The 15,272-nt window shown below is 33.5% G+C and overlaps 1 protein-coding gene across 1 annotated transcript; it reads left to right on the top strand.

Annotated features, from left to right (window-relative positions):
- The first annotated feature begins 688 nt into the window (after positions 1 to 688).
- LOC106392138 (TVP38/TMEM64 family membrane protein slr0305-like) lies at positions 689 to 2,985 on the top strand. The gene is made up of 4 exons (XM_048768331.1): positions 689 to 1,053; positions 1,372 to 1,608; positions 2,170 to 2,387; positions 2,472 to 2,985. Exons 1-4 carry the CDS (start codon positions 715 to 717, stop codon positions 2,656 to 2,658), a joined length of 981 nt encoding a protein of 326 aa, XP_048624288.1. The 5' UTR covers positions 689 to 714; the 3' UTR covers positions 2,659 to 2,985.
- The last annotated feature ends 12,287 nt before the right edge of the window (positions 2,986 to 15,272 follow it).

Consider the following 15,272-nt stretch of genomic DNA (forward strand, 5'->3'; position numbering starts at 1 on the left):
TTAATTAATGATATTTTGGAAATTTTTCTTCTTCTGTGCTAATTTTAGAACAAATAGATATTTTAGTGATATGCGAGGCCATTTTTCCTTTTATAAATTGAATTACATTTTAAATACAATTAAAAACATTAAATTATTAAAATTATTTTAAAGATTAATATTTTATTTGAAATATTCTTGACATGTTATGTGGACTAGGAAATTCTAAAACTGGTGGTCCACACGGAAACGGGATGTCGGCCAGAGTGGACTATGCGCTGGTGGCAAGGATATATGGATGGATGGTCTAAAAAAAAAGTGATGAAGCTCGCGCCGAACTAACAACAAGAAAAACGTCTCCCATTTTCGCCACAATTTTTTAATTGCCACAATCTGTTGAGTCCTTTAAGAAAAATTACGTTGTTATTAGTTCACAAAATAATCACATAAATATACTTTTAAAATCTCCATCACCAAAATAACGTGTTAATTGTCATCACAAATTTAAACCAGCACTCTTTTTGTCATTTCTTGATAACATCACCCTCAAAAACTATTTTGATCTGCTGGATATTTTATTGTTTTGATTCAAGCGGTCGGTCAGATATTTTATTTATATATTTTTTGTTTGAAAATAGAATAAAATAACTAAAAAGAAAGTAACAACTAAATAAGGGACGGAATAGATCAATAAAGTTGACAAAAAAAAAAGATTAATAAATATAAATTAAAAAGATGGAACAAGCGTCAAGCAAAGGATACAATACAACAAGCAACGTAAAAGGGAGGAAGAAGAAGATGACTTATCGCGAGGAAGACGATGCAGTTCCTGAACTGTATCTGAGAGTTGAAGAAGATGGAGTTGAGAAATTAGGTCACTATATTAAATTTATTGAAGAATTAGAGAGAGAAGCAGAGCAGGGAGAGGAACAAGATTCATCACCTTCTTCATCTTCTTCTTGTGGAGGGAAAAGATCTCTTTGGTTCTGGATCAAGCTTGCTCTTCTGCTCGCCTTTCTATCTGGTTTGGCTCTCGCTGCTTACAAATGGCTCGTTCCTTTAATCATGGACAAGGTTCGATTCTTCCTTCATCTTAAAACATAACTTACTGCATGTTGCTCTCTTTTGTTGTTTAATTCTTTATCAATTGGGCTTGATTAGGGTTTCAACACTAAGTACTGGACACAAGTCTCTATGGTTCTTTCTTGTCACTTGGAACTCTGTATAGCTGCTACTTGATCAATCTCTTGGAGAGTGAAAGTCAAGCAGAACTGAGATTTGTAGATAATGTTCTATGATTGCCTGTTTTGTCTTAAATGATTCAATCAGTAACAATCTTTAGCTCTGTTACTAATCATGGCAATATCATTTTTTCAACCATGTTGTTGGCAGGAGCTTATCCCTATCATAAAATGGGAGACGAGGACATTCACACACCCTGTGTTAGGTCTTCTTGTGTTCGCAACCGTGGCACTACTCCCTGTAATACTTTTTCCGTCACTGCCGTCAATGTGGGTGGGTGGGATTACATTTGGTTTTGGATATGGCCTTCTCCTCACTTACCCAGCTATAGCTATCGGTGTATCTCTTCCTTACTTCATCAGCTATCTCTTCTGCGACAAAATCCAAGTATGTGTCTCATTATGTCCTCAATAACAACTATAGAATCAAGATTCAACAAAAACAAAAGGCACAAATTAATTTTGAGAACACATATCTCTTTTATTGTAATATTTTTAACAATCTCTTACGCACTTGTTTGATTACAGGACGATATCACACACAATTCGACCAAAATTGCTTCCTAATTTACACCCATGTGGCATGACTCAATAAATGTTGTTATGTCTCTCAATTCACTCAGCTATGAAATTTCAAAACCCATTGTGTTTTTTTTCTGAGATTTACAAGTCAAAAGCGCTCAATCTTAGTTAAAAGCAGAATATATATCACAACATCTTTGCATATGATCCAAAATATTATTTCCTAAATTCTAGCAACACTAAATCTCCCCATTTGTGATTTTAAGATCTTTTTGTTAGCTTGTCACACATGTTTTGAAGACTTTTTCATTCTTCCAAAGTGTGTGTTATGTTATACATTAACCAAAATTCTATCACCGCACCAACCTATCAAGCTCCTATTTCTTGAGCTCATTTTATTACTGAAACTAAAATTTATGTTTTGCAGGGTTGGTTAGAAAGATATCCGGACCAAGCTGCCATGCTGAGAGCTGCTGGTGGAGGCACTTGGTTTCACCAGTTTCGAGCAGTTACGTTAATCCGGATTTCACCATTCCCTTACGTTGTTTATAACTATTGCGCTGTTGCGACTGGTGTGAAGTACGGTCCTTACATGGCTGGTTCTCTCTTGGGAATGGTGCCAGAGAACTTTGTAGCTATTTATACGTGAGTTTGTGACAATGTCTGCCCAGTTTTGCTGATGATTGATGATTTAGTGTTCTGATATTTTGTTTTGGTGTGTGTTTTCAGAGGGACTCTTATAAGGAAATTGGCAGATGCATCCACTGAGGAAGAAAAGGGGATGTCGGTTCTTCAGATTGTTCTCAACATTCTTGGGTTTGTAGCTACTGTGTTGACAACGGTTCTGATCATGAAGTATGCGAAAAGACAGCTTGAAGCTATGAGAAAGGAAGAGGAAGCTTTGTTGTTGCAGTAGTGACGACAACAACCTTGGAAGCTTTTGTGTCTGCCTCTTCTTCCCAACGTACAGGTTCGGTCCAAGTTGTTGAAGAACTTTGGTTTTTGGTCTTGGTTCTTTTACTTCTTATTGTCTGATAGAGATATATCTACATAACTAATTAACACAGAATATTTAAAATTCTAACACGATCTAATGTTATATATGTTTTTTGTTATTTTTCTTCTCTTTTTTGATGTTTTGAAATGTATAGATTGGAGAAATTTGCTTATTTGGACCATTGCTTATTTGTTTGTAAAAAGAATGTTCAGTAAGTTTAACAACATAATGCATATTCACATGACATAGGTGACAACTTTTAAGATATTTTCTTAAAAAGTTTTGGTACTTACTTAAGAATCATATCTTTTTTTGAACGGAGTAGTCTTTTACACTTGCTTCAGATAACCCTTTTCAATCACGCTTGATGCTTCTGACCACGTCTTGAAATCCACACAGCTCTGTTAATTACTTAATTGTGTCTTGGATATCGGCCATTTATAATTTTGAAAGAGATTCTCATTTCTCATTTTTTCATATTCTCCATCCAATGGAACAAACTATATTCTCTAGAAAAGTTTTACTAAGAATCATATCTTCTTTGAAAAGAATAATCGTACAAATGCATCAGATATAACCCCTTTCAATCACACTTAATGCTTCTGACCACATTTTGAAATCCACATCGCTCTGTTTAATCGTGTCTTCGATATTCACCATTTCTTATTTTTATATAAGCTTTACATTAGGAGGCTATATTATCATGGAGATAGTTTGTTAAAAGACCTAGTTGGATTTGAGAATGAAACATTATTTGATTAATCCTCTTCATTTTATGATATTTTTCTTTTTGTTTTCTTTAAAAAGAAAGCATATCGAGAAGTTGCTTGCCTTCATAGGTGAGGGATTTGGATAAATTACTAGCTATAGGTGCAACATCTAATAGCCATTCGCCTAATGATTCTACTGAAACTCTGAATAATCATAAAAAAATCGTGGTACTTAACCCACTCCGGTAAGTTCACTAAGCAATTGACATATGTTTATCGTTTATTTTTTAAATAATATATCTCTCTAGAAATTGGTAAATAAAAATTGTGAATCTTAACATTTTGTTAGTATCGTTGTTATATGACCATTGGTCCATTGCATTGTATGTCGTTGACATCAATTAAAATTCTTATACCATGTGATTGATTATATGTTCGCAAAAGTAGAATATGTTTTCTCTCGAAAATAGAATAGAAGAGAAGCCCACTTTATTCATTTTCTCTTGAAACTAAGTGGGATGTATTCAATTTAACATTTGATGTGATTTGATTTTTAATGGGGTTTTAGATGATTTCAATAAGTTGCAGAGATTTAAGTGATTTTTGTTAAACTACTCTAGAATATCACTTAAAACTATGGGATTTGGATTTTAATTTTTTTAACTAAGAAATCTTACCCAAACACCCTAAAATCACCTGAAAACTTTAAAACTCCACAACTTAAAATATTTTCAATAACAGTGGATTTCAAAATACTTTAAAAAATGTCAAATTCAATAACAGTGGATTTTAAATGAGTTTTTAAAATTCATGTTTCAATAACAGTGAATTTGTCATTTTAATACAAATCACTTGAAACTCTCGGTTGAATACATCCCCTAAATGTCAAACAAGTCTGAGATTTTGTAAATGCTTTCGACATATTAAATGGTGGAATTGAAGACGAAACCTTAACTATGAGTTTTCAAGTAGCTGCCCCATACTGCGCATGTGAGCTCAATTCAATGAATTATGTCAACTACCAAACAACATAACAAGACCATTCAGTATTTATTACTCCCTCCGTTTTAATATATAGGTAGTTTTAGTCAAAAAAATTGTTTCACAGTATGAAGTGTTTACATAATTCAAAGCATTTTTTTCATTAATTGGATATAGTGTAACTAATCCAATACTCTCTCTGTTCCCGAAAGTAAGATTTTCGAGAGTATGCACGCTTATTAAGAATTTAATAAATTTTTATAATTTAATTTATTTTTTACTTTATTATACAGTTTCCAATAAATTTTCACCAATGAAATTTAATCAATTCAAATATTCTCAATTAATGTTCCTCAAAAGTATAAAAAAGTATCTTAACAATATAAAAATTCTATTTTTGTGTAACAAAAAAAAAATCTTACTTTCGGGAACGGATGAAGTAATACATATTTTTATTTATTGGTTAAATTTATATACTAAATACTAACTCTTCAAAAGTAATAACTTTCTTGATATTAATACTTTTAACTAAATCTAATTACAGATTGAAATAGAGGGAGTAATAATTTTCTGCTGTTTTTATTTATTTTTTCATATCTGAAAAATTGAAACTGAAATTGTATCAGATGCATCAATAAGTCCATTTCGTACGGATTATTGTATTGGTGCATTTGAACCTCCCCCAACACACTAAACCGAGCAACAAATCTTGCTCAACAACCCTCATCCCCAAATAAATGTTGTCTTTGTACCCTTCAAAAGTATCTTTGGTACGAAACCCCAAAAAACCTTTTAGAGTTTATAATAATTTATCTAGAAGTGCATTAAAAAAGCATATAAATGTTTCCTATAACTTTTTTTTGTTGTATTAAATTTTTTTTTATGTGTTCTGATTTACACCGATTTAATCGTTTTATTCTACTTAACTAATAAAGGCTGACGAAACCAAATTAACAAATCTAAACTTGATGCTAAATATAAATGTAACCGGAATTAGATCATGTGGTCGATCTTAGATTTTTTAAGTCCCTCGTATGACAGTAACTTTTTTTCTTATCAGATATACACCCTAAAATATGAAAGAATGTCATTTTTATCGTTTTTTTAGTTATAAGAGAATTTTAATGCATTATATATAAATGCATTAATTTTATAAATAATTTTACTTAGCTCAAATATTATTGATTGAACAAGTGTAATTTATAAAAACATAAATGCTTTTCAATTATTTTTTAATCCGTGTGAAAATATTAGAAGGATACTATTTGCGAAACAAGGGGAGATATATCAATTTTAGGCTAAAATATTTATTCCGATGGCAATGAATTTACATGTCAAATCTAATTGATATGCAGTTTTATTCTTAACATAATGTGTTAAATTCAAGTGCATTATTATAAATTAATAATATGCTTCTGAGTTTCTTATTTTTTTAGTCATGAAAATGCTTCAGACTTGTTGGTGGTTGGTACCACTTTCAACAGCGAGTCTATGTGTCTTTTTTTTTTTTTTTTTTTGTAAACACAGTCTATGTGTCTTTCATGCGAATAAAATCCATTACTCATTAATGTCTATCAATGTCATTTTGTCATTTGCTGAAACACATGCTCTCACAGAGGAAAAATAATGACACATTCAAATTCAGTTGGAAGAATTGAAATGATTTTAAATACTGTAAATCGTTATACATATCCATTTGTAAGTAATATAGCAATATATTACGTAACATATATTGAGTTGTTCACGTGTACTTTGAATCTTCGTGTAGTTGAAGTATAGCTCGATTTTTTTTTAGTTTTTATTTTAAAGAAGTATAGCTCGAATTTAGAAAGTTTCTAACGTACAGTATTGTGTTTAGGTCGAACGACCTCTGCAGAGAAAACCATACATGTGTTATCAAATAAACAAACAAACGAATAAAACAATTAAACCGATGTAAATCAAAACACACACAAAAAAAAAGATTTAATACAACAAAAAAATTATAGGAAACATTTATATGCTTTTTTCAAAAAATAAAAATAAACGAACAAACATTAAATTAATATTTATACAATTTAATGAAGAATATATTTAGAACTGAGAAGTGTTTAATTCATAATTAACAAAAATATGGAAAAGTTTAAAAAATTTGCATAGTTTACAAATATATTTTACAATATAATCACAAACATTAAATACAAATGGTAGTTTTATTTTTTGTAGTTTCGATTAGAACCGACAAATAATTTATTTATTACCACCAAATTATAACAAATATTTTGAAAGGAGATTAATTTTACCTTTCAACAAGAACAAAATATTGAATTAATAATTTAAATAAAATCACTCATTAATTTTGATGATAAAATATGTCTTTTGTATCAGTGTCTAGTTGCTTCAAATCTTTATAATGCATGATGTTGTTGTTTTTTTACAAACTGTAATGCATGTTGTTGTTGATTAAAATGATGAATATGAAATTTATTGTTAATTACGGAAATAGTGTATGTACATATATACTATTTTAAACAAAACAGAGTGCGACCAATAAAAATAAAAAAAACTACTTCAAAGTTGAGAATATGGCTTAAAAACTACGAAAATTTGAAATCATCTAGCATAAATCCTCTGAACGTACGTAAGCGAGTCATGGTATATCAACAAGACTATTACACTTTTAATGATATTTGCTAATGACAATTTAACTAACCATGATACTACATTATAAATCTACTTTTGAATTTTTTTTTTCTAACTTGAATGTACTCTGCAATCACATTAGAAAATAGAATTTTTAATGTAAAAACTCTCCAATTAAGTTTGTTTCGGGTATAAATCCATAAATTAGAGATTCAACATAAAACCCCACAACCTCACTAATTGTAATGAGTTATAGTCTGCCTCCGTTACTTGGGCCGGAAAGTCTTAAAACAACATGATTTATTATTAAAACGTCACGGTGTTTAAGTTAAATGTCATGTTGTTTACCATTTTACTCTAAAGTGTCTTAACAATCCGCAAATTGCTGTGAGATTAGAATGATGAACCCTAATTAGCGAAAGAGAGGGGTTTTGAGTTTCATTTGGTGATTGTGAGAGTTCGAGAGAGAGAGAGGCTGAGTTATAGTCCGGTGACAAAGTTGAAACCGAGAAGCTGAATCGAGTTTGGTGGGAGAGTTGAAACTGAAAACCTGATTTCGAGAGAGACTGAGTTCGAGTCACTAGGAAGAATATTAGGTAAATTTTATTTGTTTATATCTCGATTTATCTGGGTTTTTGTGATTTTCATTGGTTTGATTATGTGTTTTAATTGTCGTGAAACTGGACACAAACAAACGCAAATGTATGCTACCTTATGTGTCTAAGCCACCAAATATGCGAACAGGAAACCATCTAAAAACAGAAGACAACCTCTCAACCCGGCGAATCAACCACTGCAGTAGGAGAAACAGTCACTGAACTCACTTCACCTTAGCACACTAGAAGTTGGCTCATCGAAAAACTTGCTTTTTAAATTTTTTTTGTAACTTGACTTTAAAATCCATGTTTTGTTGTTTCGGATTAACTAGGCTTAAACTCATTTAAACCATGTATTACCATGTTTTACCATGTTTTGGTGTTTTGTGTTTTGTTGTAACTCATGGTATGGTCGTTAGAACCATTAAAATGAAGTGAACAATGTTTCTTGTTGCTATGTGTCTTCAAGGGTCATGTTATTTGTTTCCTCCAACGATAAGTGCAAGAAATATTATATTTCAAAGGGTCATGTTATGCATCAAATCTTCAAACACAATGACAGTCATAAAACAAGTTAAAACAACACTTGAAACACTATCAAATGTCATATAAACAAGCTTAAAACATCACTTAAACCACAATAATGATAGTGCTAGAACAAGCTACAGCCACAAATGACAGTCCTAAATACCATTTCACATTCGAAAACAAAACCAAAATCAATTGAAACCAACACCTTACAAATTTTAGTATTGAAACAAAAAATTAATTTGGAAGAGAACCATTTCACATTCGAAGGAATTACATGATAAAAGATGAATAAATATAAAATCAAAACTTTGAAGAACCCTAATTTATATTTCGGAAATTTCCTGAATCAAATATGAAGAAGAAAGTCGGGTTGTTTTTGTGTTGTCATTAAACATTGCATTATAACTAAACGAGGGATTTTAAATATTAAACGCCCCAAGTAATGGAGGGGCCAATTCATTACGATTAGTGAGGTTGAGTGTTTTTATGTTGAATCTTTAATTTAGGGAATTATACCCAAAACAAACTTGATTGGGGGGGAGGGGGGGGGTTACATTGAAAATCCTAGAAGATACAACGAGCAAAATGACATGCACCTCTATTTTATCTCTATATTTTCCTCTAAAATAGAGAAAATCTATTATAGAGGTGAATTTTCTTCAATGTATGCCTTTATAATAGAATTTCTCTATTTATAGGGAAAAATATATAGAATCGCTATTTCCAATCATCATTTGCCTAAATTAGAATATACTTTTTATTGTTATTTTTTTTTTTTTTCAAAACAAGTAATCACATTCGAAGATACAAAGAACAAAAATATATGGCATGCACAAAGAGAGAAAGTTCTAATTTTTTTGTAACAAAACATAGTAATTTAGATCATCATTTGCTTAAATTAAAATACATTTTTTATTGTTTTTACTTTTTTTCCGCAAAAAAACAATCACATGAGAAAAATATCTGTAAATTTTGATTTGTTGTGAAACTAGAGAATGAAATCTATGTTTCTATATTATTCATAAACATAAGGAGCCCTTTATATATAGGGAATTACACCGTCATAAAATAATGGAAAGACTAAAGAAAAGAAATACAAATATGGAAAAAGTACAAATCATAATATAATAAGGAAAAGACAAGATGCCGATTCTTTCTCTCTCTCCTCACGGCCGAGTCTCTCTCTCTCTAGCATTGGGCCGGTTATGGACTTCCACAATATGATTTATAACACTCCCCCTTGGATGCCATAACCATACATTGATTGTAATACGCTTTAGATGTTGCTCATTAAAGCCTTACCAGGAAAACCCAGTGGGACAAAACCAGGGTGAAGAAAAAAGAGTACAACACGTATTACTCTCCCTGTTCTGAACAACTCGCGGCTGACCTCATGAACAACCAAGATCTCCGAATGGTTTGAAGATGTGGCTCGGAGATATGGCCGCTTCATGGAACGCCATGATATTGCCGTTCCACCATGTGTGAAAACATAGCCTTACAAATAATGATAGTGCTTGAACAAGCTACAGCCACAAATGACAGTCCTAAATACCATTTCACATTCGAAAACAAAACCAAAATCAATTGAAACCAACACCTTACAAATTTTAGTATTGAAACAAAAAATTAATTTGGAAGAGAATCATTTCACATTCGAAGGAATTACATGATAAAAGATGAATAAATATAAAATCAAAACTTTGAAGAACCCTAATTTATATTTCGGAAATTTCCTGAATCAAATATGAAGAAGAAAGTCGGGTTGTTTTTGTGTTGTCATTAAACATTGCATTATAACTAAACGAGGGATTTTAAATATTAAACGCCCCAAGTAATGGAGGGGCCAATTCATTACGATTAGTGAGGTTGAGTGTTTTTATGTTGAATCTTTAATTTAGGGAATTATACCCAAAACAAACTTGATTGGGGGGGGGGGGGGGGGTTACATTGAAAATCCTAGAAGATACAACGAGCAAAATGACATGCACCTCTATTTTATCTCTATATTTTCCTCTAAAATGGAGAAAATCTATTATAGAGGTGAATTTGCTTCAATGTATGCCTTTATAATAGAATTTCTCTATTTATAGGGAAAAATATATAGAATCGCTATTTCCAATCATCATTTGCCTAAATTAGAATATACTTTTTATTGTTATTTTTTTTTTTTTTTCAAAACAAGTAATCACATTCGAAGATACAAAGAACAAAAATATATGGCATGCACAAAGAGAGAAAGTTCTATTTTTTTGTAACAAAACATAGTAATTTAGATCATCATTTGCTTAAATTAAAATACATTTTTTATTGTTTTTACTTTTTTACCGCAAAAAAACAATCACATGAGAAAAATATCTGTAAATTTTGATTTGTTGTGAAACTAGAGAATGAAATCTATGTTTCTATATTATTCATAAACATAAGGAGCCCTTTATATATAGGGAATTACACCGTCATAAAATAATGGAAAGACTAAAGAAAAGAAATACAAATATGGAAAAAATACAAATCATAATATAATAAGGAAAAGACAAGATGCCGATTCTCTCTCTCTCTCCTCACGGCCGAGTCTCTCTCTCTCTAGCATTGGGCCGGTTATGGACTTCCACAATATGATTTATAACACTCCCCCTTGGATGCCATAACCATACATAGATTGTAATACGCTTTAGATGTTGCTCATTAAAGCCTTACCAGGAAAACCCAGTGGGACAAAACCAGGGTGAAGGAAAAAGAGTACAACACGTATTACTCTCCATGTTCTGAACAACTCGCGGCTGACCTCATGAACAACCAAGATCTCCGAATGGTTTGAAGATGTGGCTCGGAGATATGGCCGCTTCATGGAACGCCATGATATTGCCGTTCCACCATGTGTGAAAACATAGCCTGTCTGTGATCGAGAATTGTGTGGATCCGAAAAATAACTTGCATCAGCAAAATCAACTAAACCTTTTTTGTTTTGGTTAGTATAAAATAAACCCAAGTCTTTCGTTCCTTGCAGGTAACGAAGAATATGTTTAATCCCGTCCCAGTGCCTTTGGGTTGGACAAGAGCTAAATCTAGACAATAGATTCACGGCAAAACATATATCTGGTCGTGTGTGACTAGCCAGATACATCAAAGCTCCTATGGCACTGAGATATTGCACTTCGGGACCAAGGACATCTTCATCGTCCATCTTAAGACGAAATGGATCAGTGTCCAGGCCGAGAGACCTCACGACCATGGGGCTAGATAAGGGGTGAGACTCGGCCATGTTGAATCTCTTGAGTACTTTTTCTGTATATGCCATTTGATGCACAAGGATTCCATCTCTTATGTACTCAAGTTGTAATCCCAAACAAAACTTTGTTTTTCCAAGATCTTTCTTTTTTAAGATATTCAACTGTTTGAGAAATCTCTCCAGAGGTTCCTAGGATTTAAATCATCAACATACACTGATATAATCACAAAGCACTGGACGGATTTCTTTATAAAGATACAAGGGCTGATCCGATCATTCTTATATCCCTCGTTCACTAAGTACTCACTTAGTCTATTGTACCATATTCGGCCTGATTGTTTCAATCAATAAAGTGACTTATTCAACTTTATACAGTGTTGTTCTCGAGTACTCGATTTGTTTTTCAACTCTATACCCTCTGGTACTTTCATATAAATCTCATTATCCAGTGGCCCATATAAGTATGCAGTTACAACATCCATTAACCGCAAGTCTAATTTTTTTTTTCTTATAGCCAGACTTATCAGGAATCTAAAAGTAGTAGCATCCACCACAGGGGAGTATGTCTCCTCATAATCTATCCCTGGTCTCTGTGAGAATCCTTGTGCAACAAGCCGTGCTTTATATCTAACGACATTACTATGTTCGTTTCTCTTTCTCACAAAGACTCACTTATGGCCGAATGGTTTAACATCATAAGGTGTCCGGACTATTGGTCCAAAGACATCTCTCTTCTTTAAAGAGTTTAATCCACGTTTATAGCTTCTTTCCATTTGATCCAATCTGATCGTTGAGTGCACTCGTAAATAGACGTGGGTTCATGATCCTCATTATCATCCATGATTTCAAGTGCTACATTGCATGTAAATATATCATCAATGTCGATATTCTTTCTGTTCCATTGTATCCCAGACAAGACATAGTTTATTGAGATCTCATTATTATCAGAACCTTCGGTACCTTGAATCTTGGCGTCCCAAGAATCAGTATTAGATACATCAGGGCCGGCCGCATCTAAGCATTCATGATCGGCCGCGATCGCTATTAGGGTTTTGGGATCGGCCGCGGCTAAGTCCCGGGATTTAGGAACGACTGCGGTCGTGTCTAGGGTTTTAACAACCTCGGTTTCATTATCTGCACATTTCTTAGTTTTCCGAGGGTTCTTATCTTTGGAACCTATTGGTCTACCACGTTTCAAACATTGTCTAGACTCTGTAGCAACTTGATTGTGTCCCTCTTGAACATCAATTCTTATTGGTGCATTAGCAGCTGTTATATATGACTTAGTCATTCTTTTTGGGTCAGCAAAGGAATCTTGCAATTAATTAGCTAGCTTTTGTAAATGTATAATCTTTTGGACTTCTAAATCACACTCTTTAAGTCTGAGGATCTTGCCATGATAAGGATGTTTGATTCCATGTAATTTCTTTTACCAGTTTGATATCTCATGATTTTAATGAGTTTTAGATTTATATTCTAGCTTATTATGATTATTTTAGGTTGCATTTAGGTCTTTATGTTGCATTTGCATACTCATTTGCATATCATAGGGGTTGGAATGCACATTTAGAAGTTTTGGGCAACATTGGAAGGTTATTGTTGCAAATCTAATACTTTTGGGTCAGAAATGAAAGAAGGCGAGAATCCAGGGACCGAAGTTGAAAATGCAGAAATTCGGTGGGCTTAAATTGCACAATCAAAAGTTAAAGGGCTAAAGTAAGGATGTTTCTACATTTTACAAAGTTGTAGGCTCTTTTGTAACGAACCAAAAGTGCGAGGACCTTCTGTGCAAAATGGAAGAAATCCACCATTGGAGGCTACGGCCTTTCTTCCTCACGTTCTCTTTGACGGCGACGACCAGTACAGCCACAGTGAAGCTGACCACGGCCACGGTGGAGCTGAGCCCGGCCTGGAAAAGAAATCCCGTGGTGGAGAAGCCGATGACGAGAAGCGACGAAGAAGCTTGGTCGCGTTGAAGCTCCGTTGACGGCGAGGCTGATTCCAGCCACGGTAAGCAAGAAGACGCGCCGTGGAAGCTTGGTCATGTGTGGTCGCGGCTTGGAGGAGAGCTGAAGCGGTCGGGATGAATGATTGGAGCTCTCGGCCATGACGAAGCTTGAAGCGACGACCTCCACGAGTTGTAACCATGACGGAGGAGATGAACTCGACGACGCGGGTTGGAGGCTCGCGGGACCGTGAAGCCGCACGCACGCCAGGAAGAAGACGCGACGTCTCGACTCGGGGAGAAGGACGCGGGAAGCCGTACCGGCTCGCATGGAGTTGAGTCGCGCGGAGATCCAACGCGGGGAATGTGACTCGGTTTGGAGTTGGCGATTTCAACCGGGTCGCATATTTTCCTTAGTCGAATTTTAATGTTTTTAAAGGGCTTTTTAGACTTTTTTAAGTAAATCATTAGGTTTTCCAAGTACATATAAATATTCTTGTAATCCCAAAGTTGAGAGTATTATCTTATTTTCTATCTAATCACAAAGAGATTTGAAAGATCTAATCTTGATCATAAGTTCTTATCTTTGCTTGATTATTTTGCTCTCTAATCATGTTTAACCTTGAATCATCCATGGTTTTGGGATTATTCATGTCTATTAGTGAGTAAACTAATCTTGGATTCATGGGCTAGGGTGATTAAGGGTGATTAGAGAAGATCTAGGGTGTTTAGTGTTAGATTTACTTGTTTCCTTGCTTGTTGAGGGTTCTCAATGCTATTTTAGTCATGATCATACTAAAATAGATCTCTAGGCATTTCATGCCCACAAGGTGTATGATGAAATGCCTGAACCAACTCTTCAATGCTTTTAGCTTGCTTTACCTAAGAGATTAGTTGCTAAAAGAGTTAAGATTGCTATTAGACTTGTTCTCCATGTTTGCTTTAGTAACATTTAACCTAAGAGATTAGATGCTTGAGTTGCTTTACCAAAAGAACATTCATCTAGAGATAGAGCTTGTTTAGCTTAGTGTCTAGGCATAAGGAAAATGTTTGATTGATACCTTGCCACCCTTAGATTGGATCTACATCACCCGAGATCAAATGTCTAGCCCCATGAGTCCTCTTGCTTCAAATTGAGAAAGAAAGATCATTACTTTATTGCATTAGCTTATTAGTTCTTAGTTCATACCGAGTCCCTTAGATTTTAGGATGATCTTAGCATCAAGTGCCCATTGCAAGTAATTATCTCCAGAGAGATTTAGGACAGAAAAATCCAAGTTGTTGATTTTCGACATCTGAAATCATATGTTTCATAATTTAAATTTAAAAGTGTTCAAGCGAATGCAATCAATATGCTCAAGCAATCCGGATTCTAGGTATGATGCAAATAGGTCATTCGTATATGATGCATACATGTTCAATCTTAGCATTCGGATTCTATATGCAATCAGTTCGTACTATTATGCATGCATGATGCAAACAAGCCGCACGACTACAATCTTAGCAAACGGTTTCAATGCAATCAATACAATGGTCATTCGTTTTCAATCTTAGCAAACGGTTTTCTAAGAGTTCAATGTGTAATTGCAATCAAAAAGTCGAGCAAAGCATCAATTATGGTTCATTCGAGAATGTATGAAAACTATCAATACTAGCCGGATTATTATCAAGACGATAATGCATAAATCATTTAACCTAGCTAGCGATTTCTATTTCAATTCAAGCAGTCGGTTTTAATCAATCAAACAAGATAGTATTCGATTTTAATTTCAAGACATTAGGGTTTCGATCAAACAATCAATACGACTTCAATTTGAAAATCATTCAATCGGTTTTATCAATTCAAACAACCAAATTCAAGAATGAGATTATCAATCCTAGCAATCGATTTCTATGTGATCAAATTCAATACAATTTTA

This window comes from Brassica napus, chromosome C9 (assembly GCF_020379485.1).
Source record: "Brassica napus cultivar Da-Ae chromosome C9, Da-Ae, whole genome shotgun sequence".
Lineage (NCBI taxonomy): Eukaryota > Viridiplantae > Streptophyta > Magnoliopsida > Brassicales > Brassicaceae > Brassica > Brassica napus.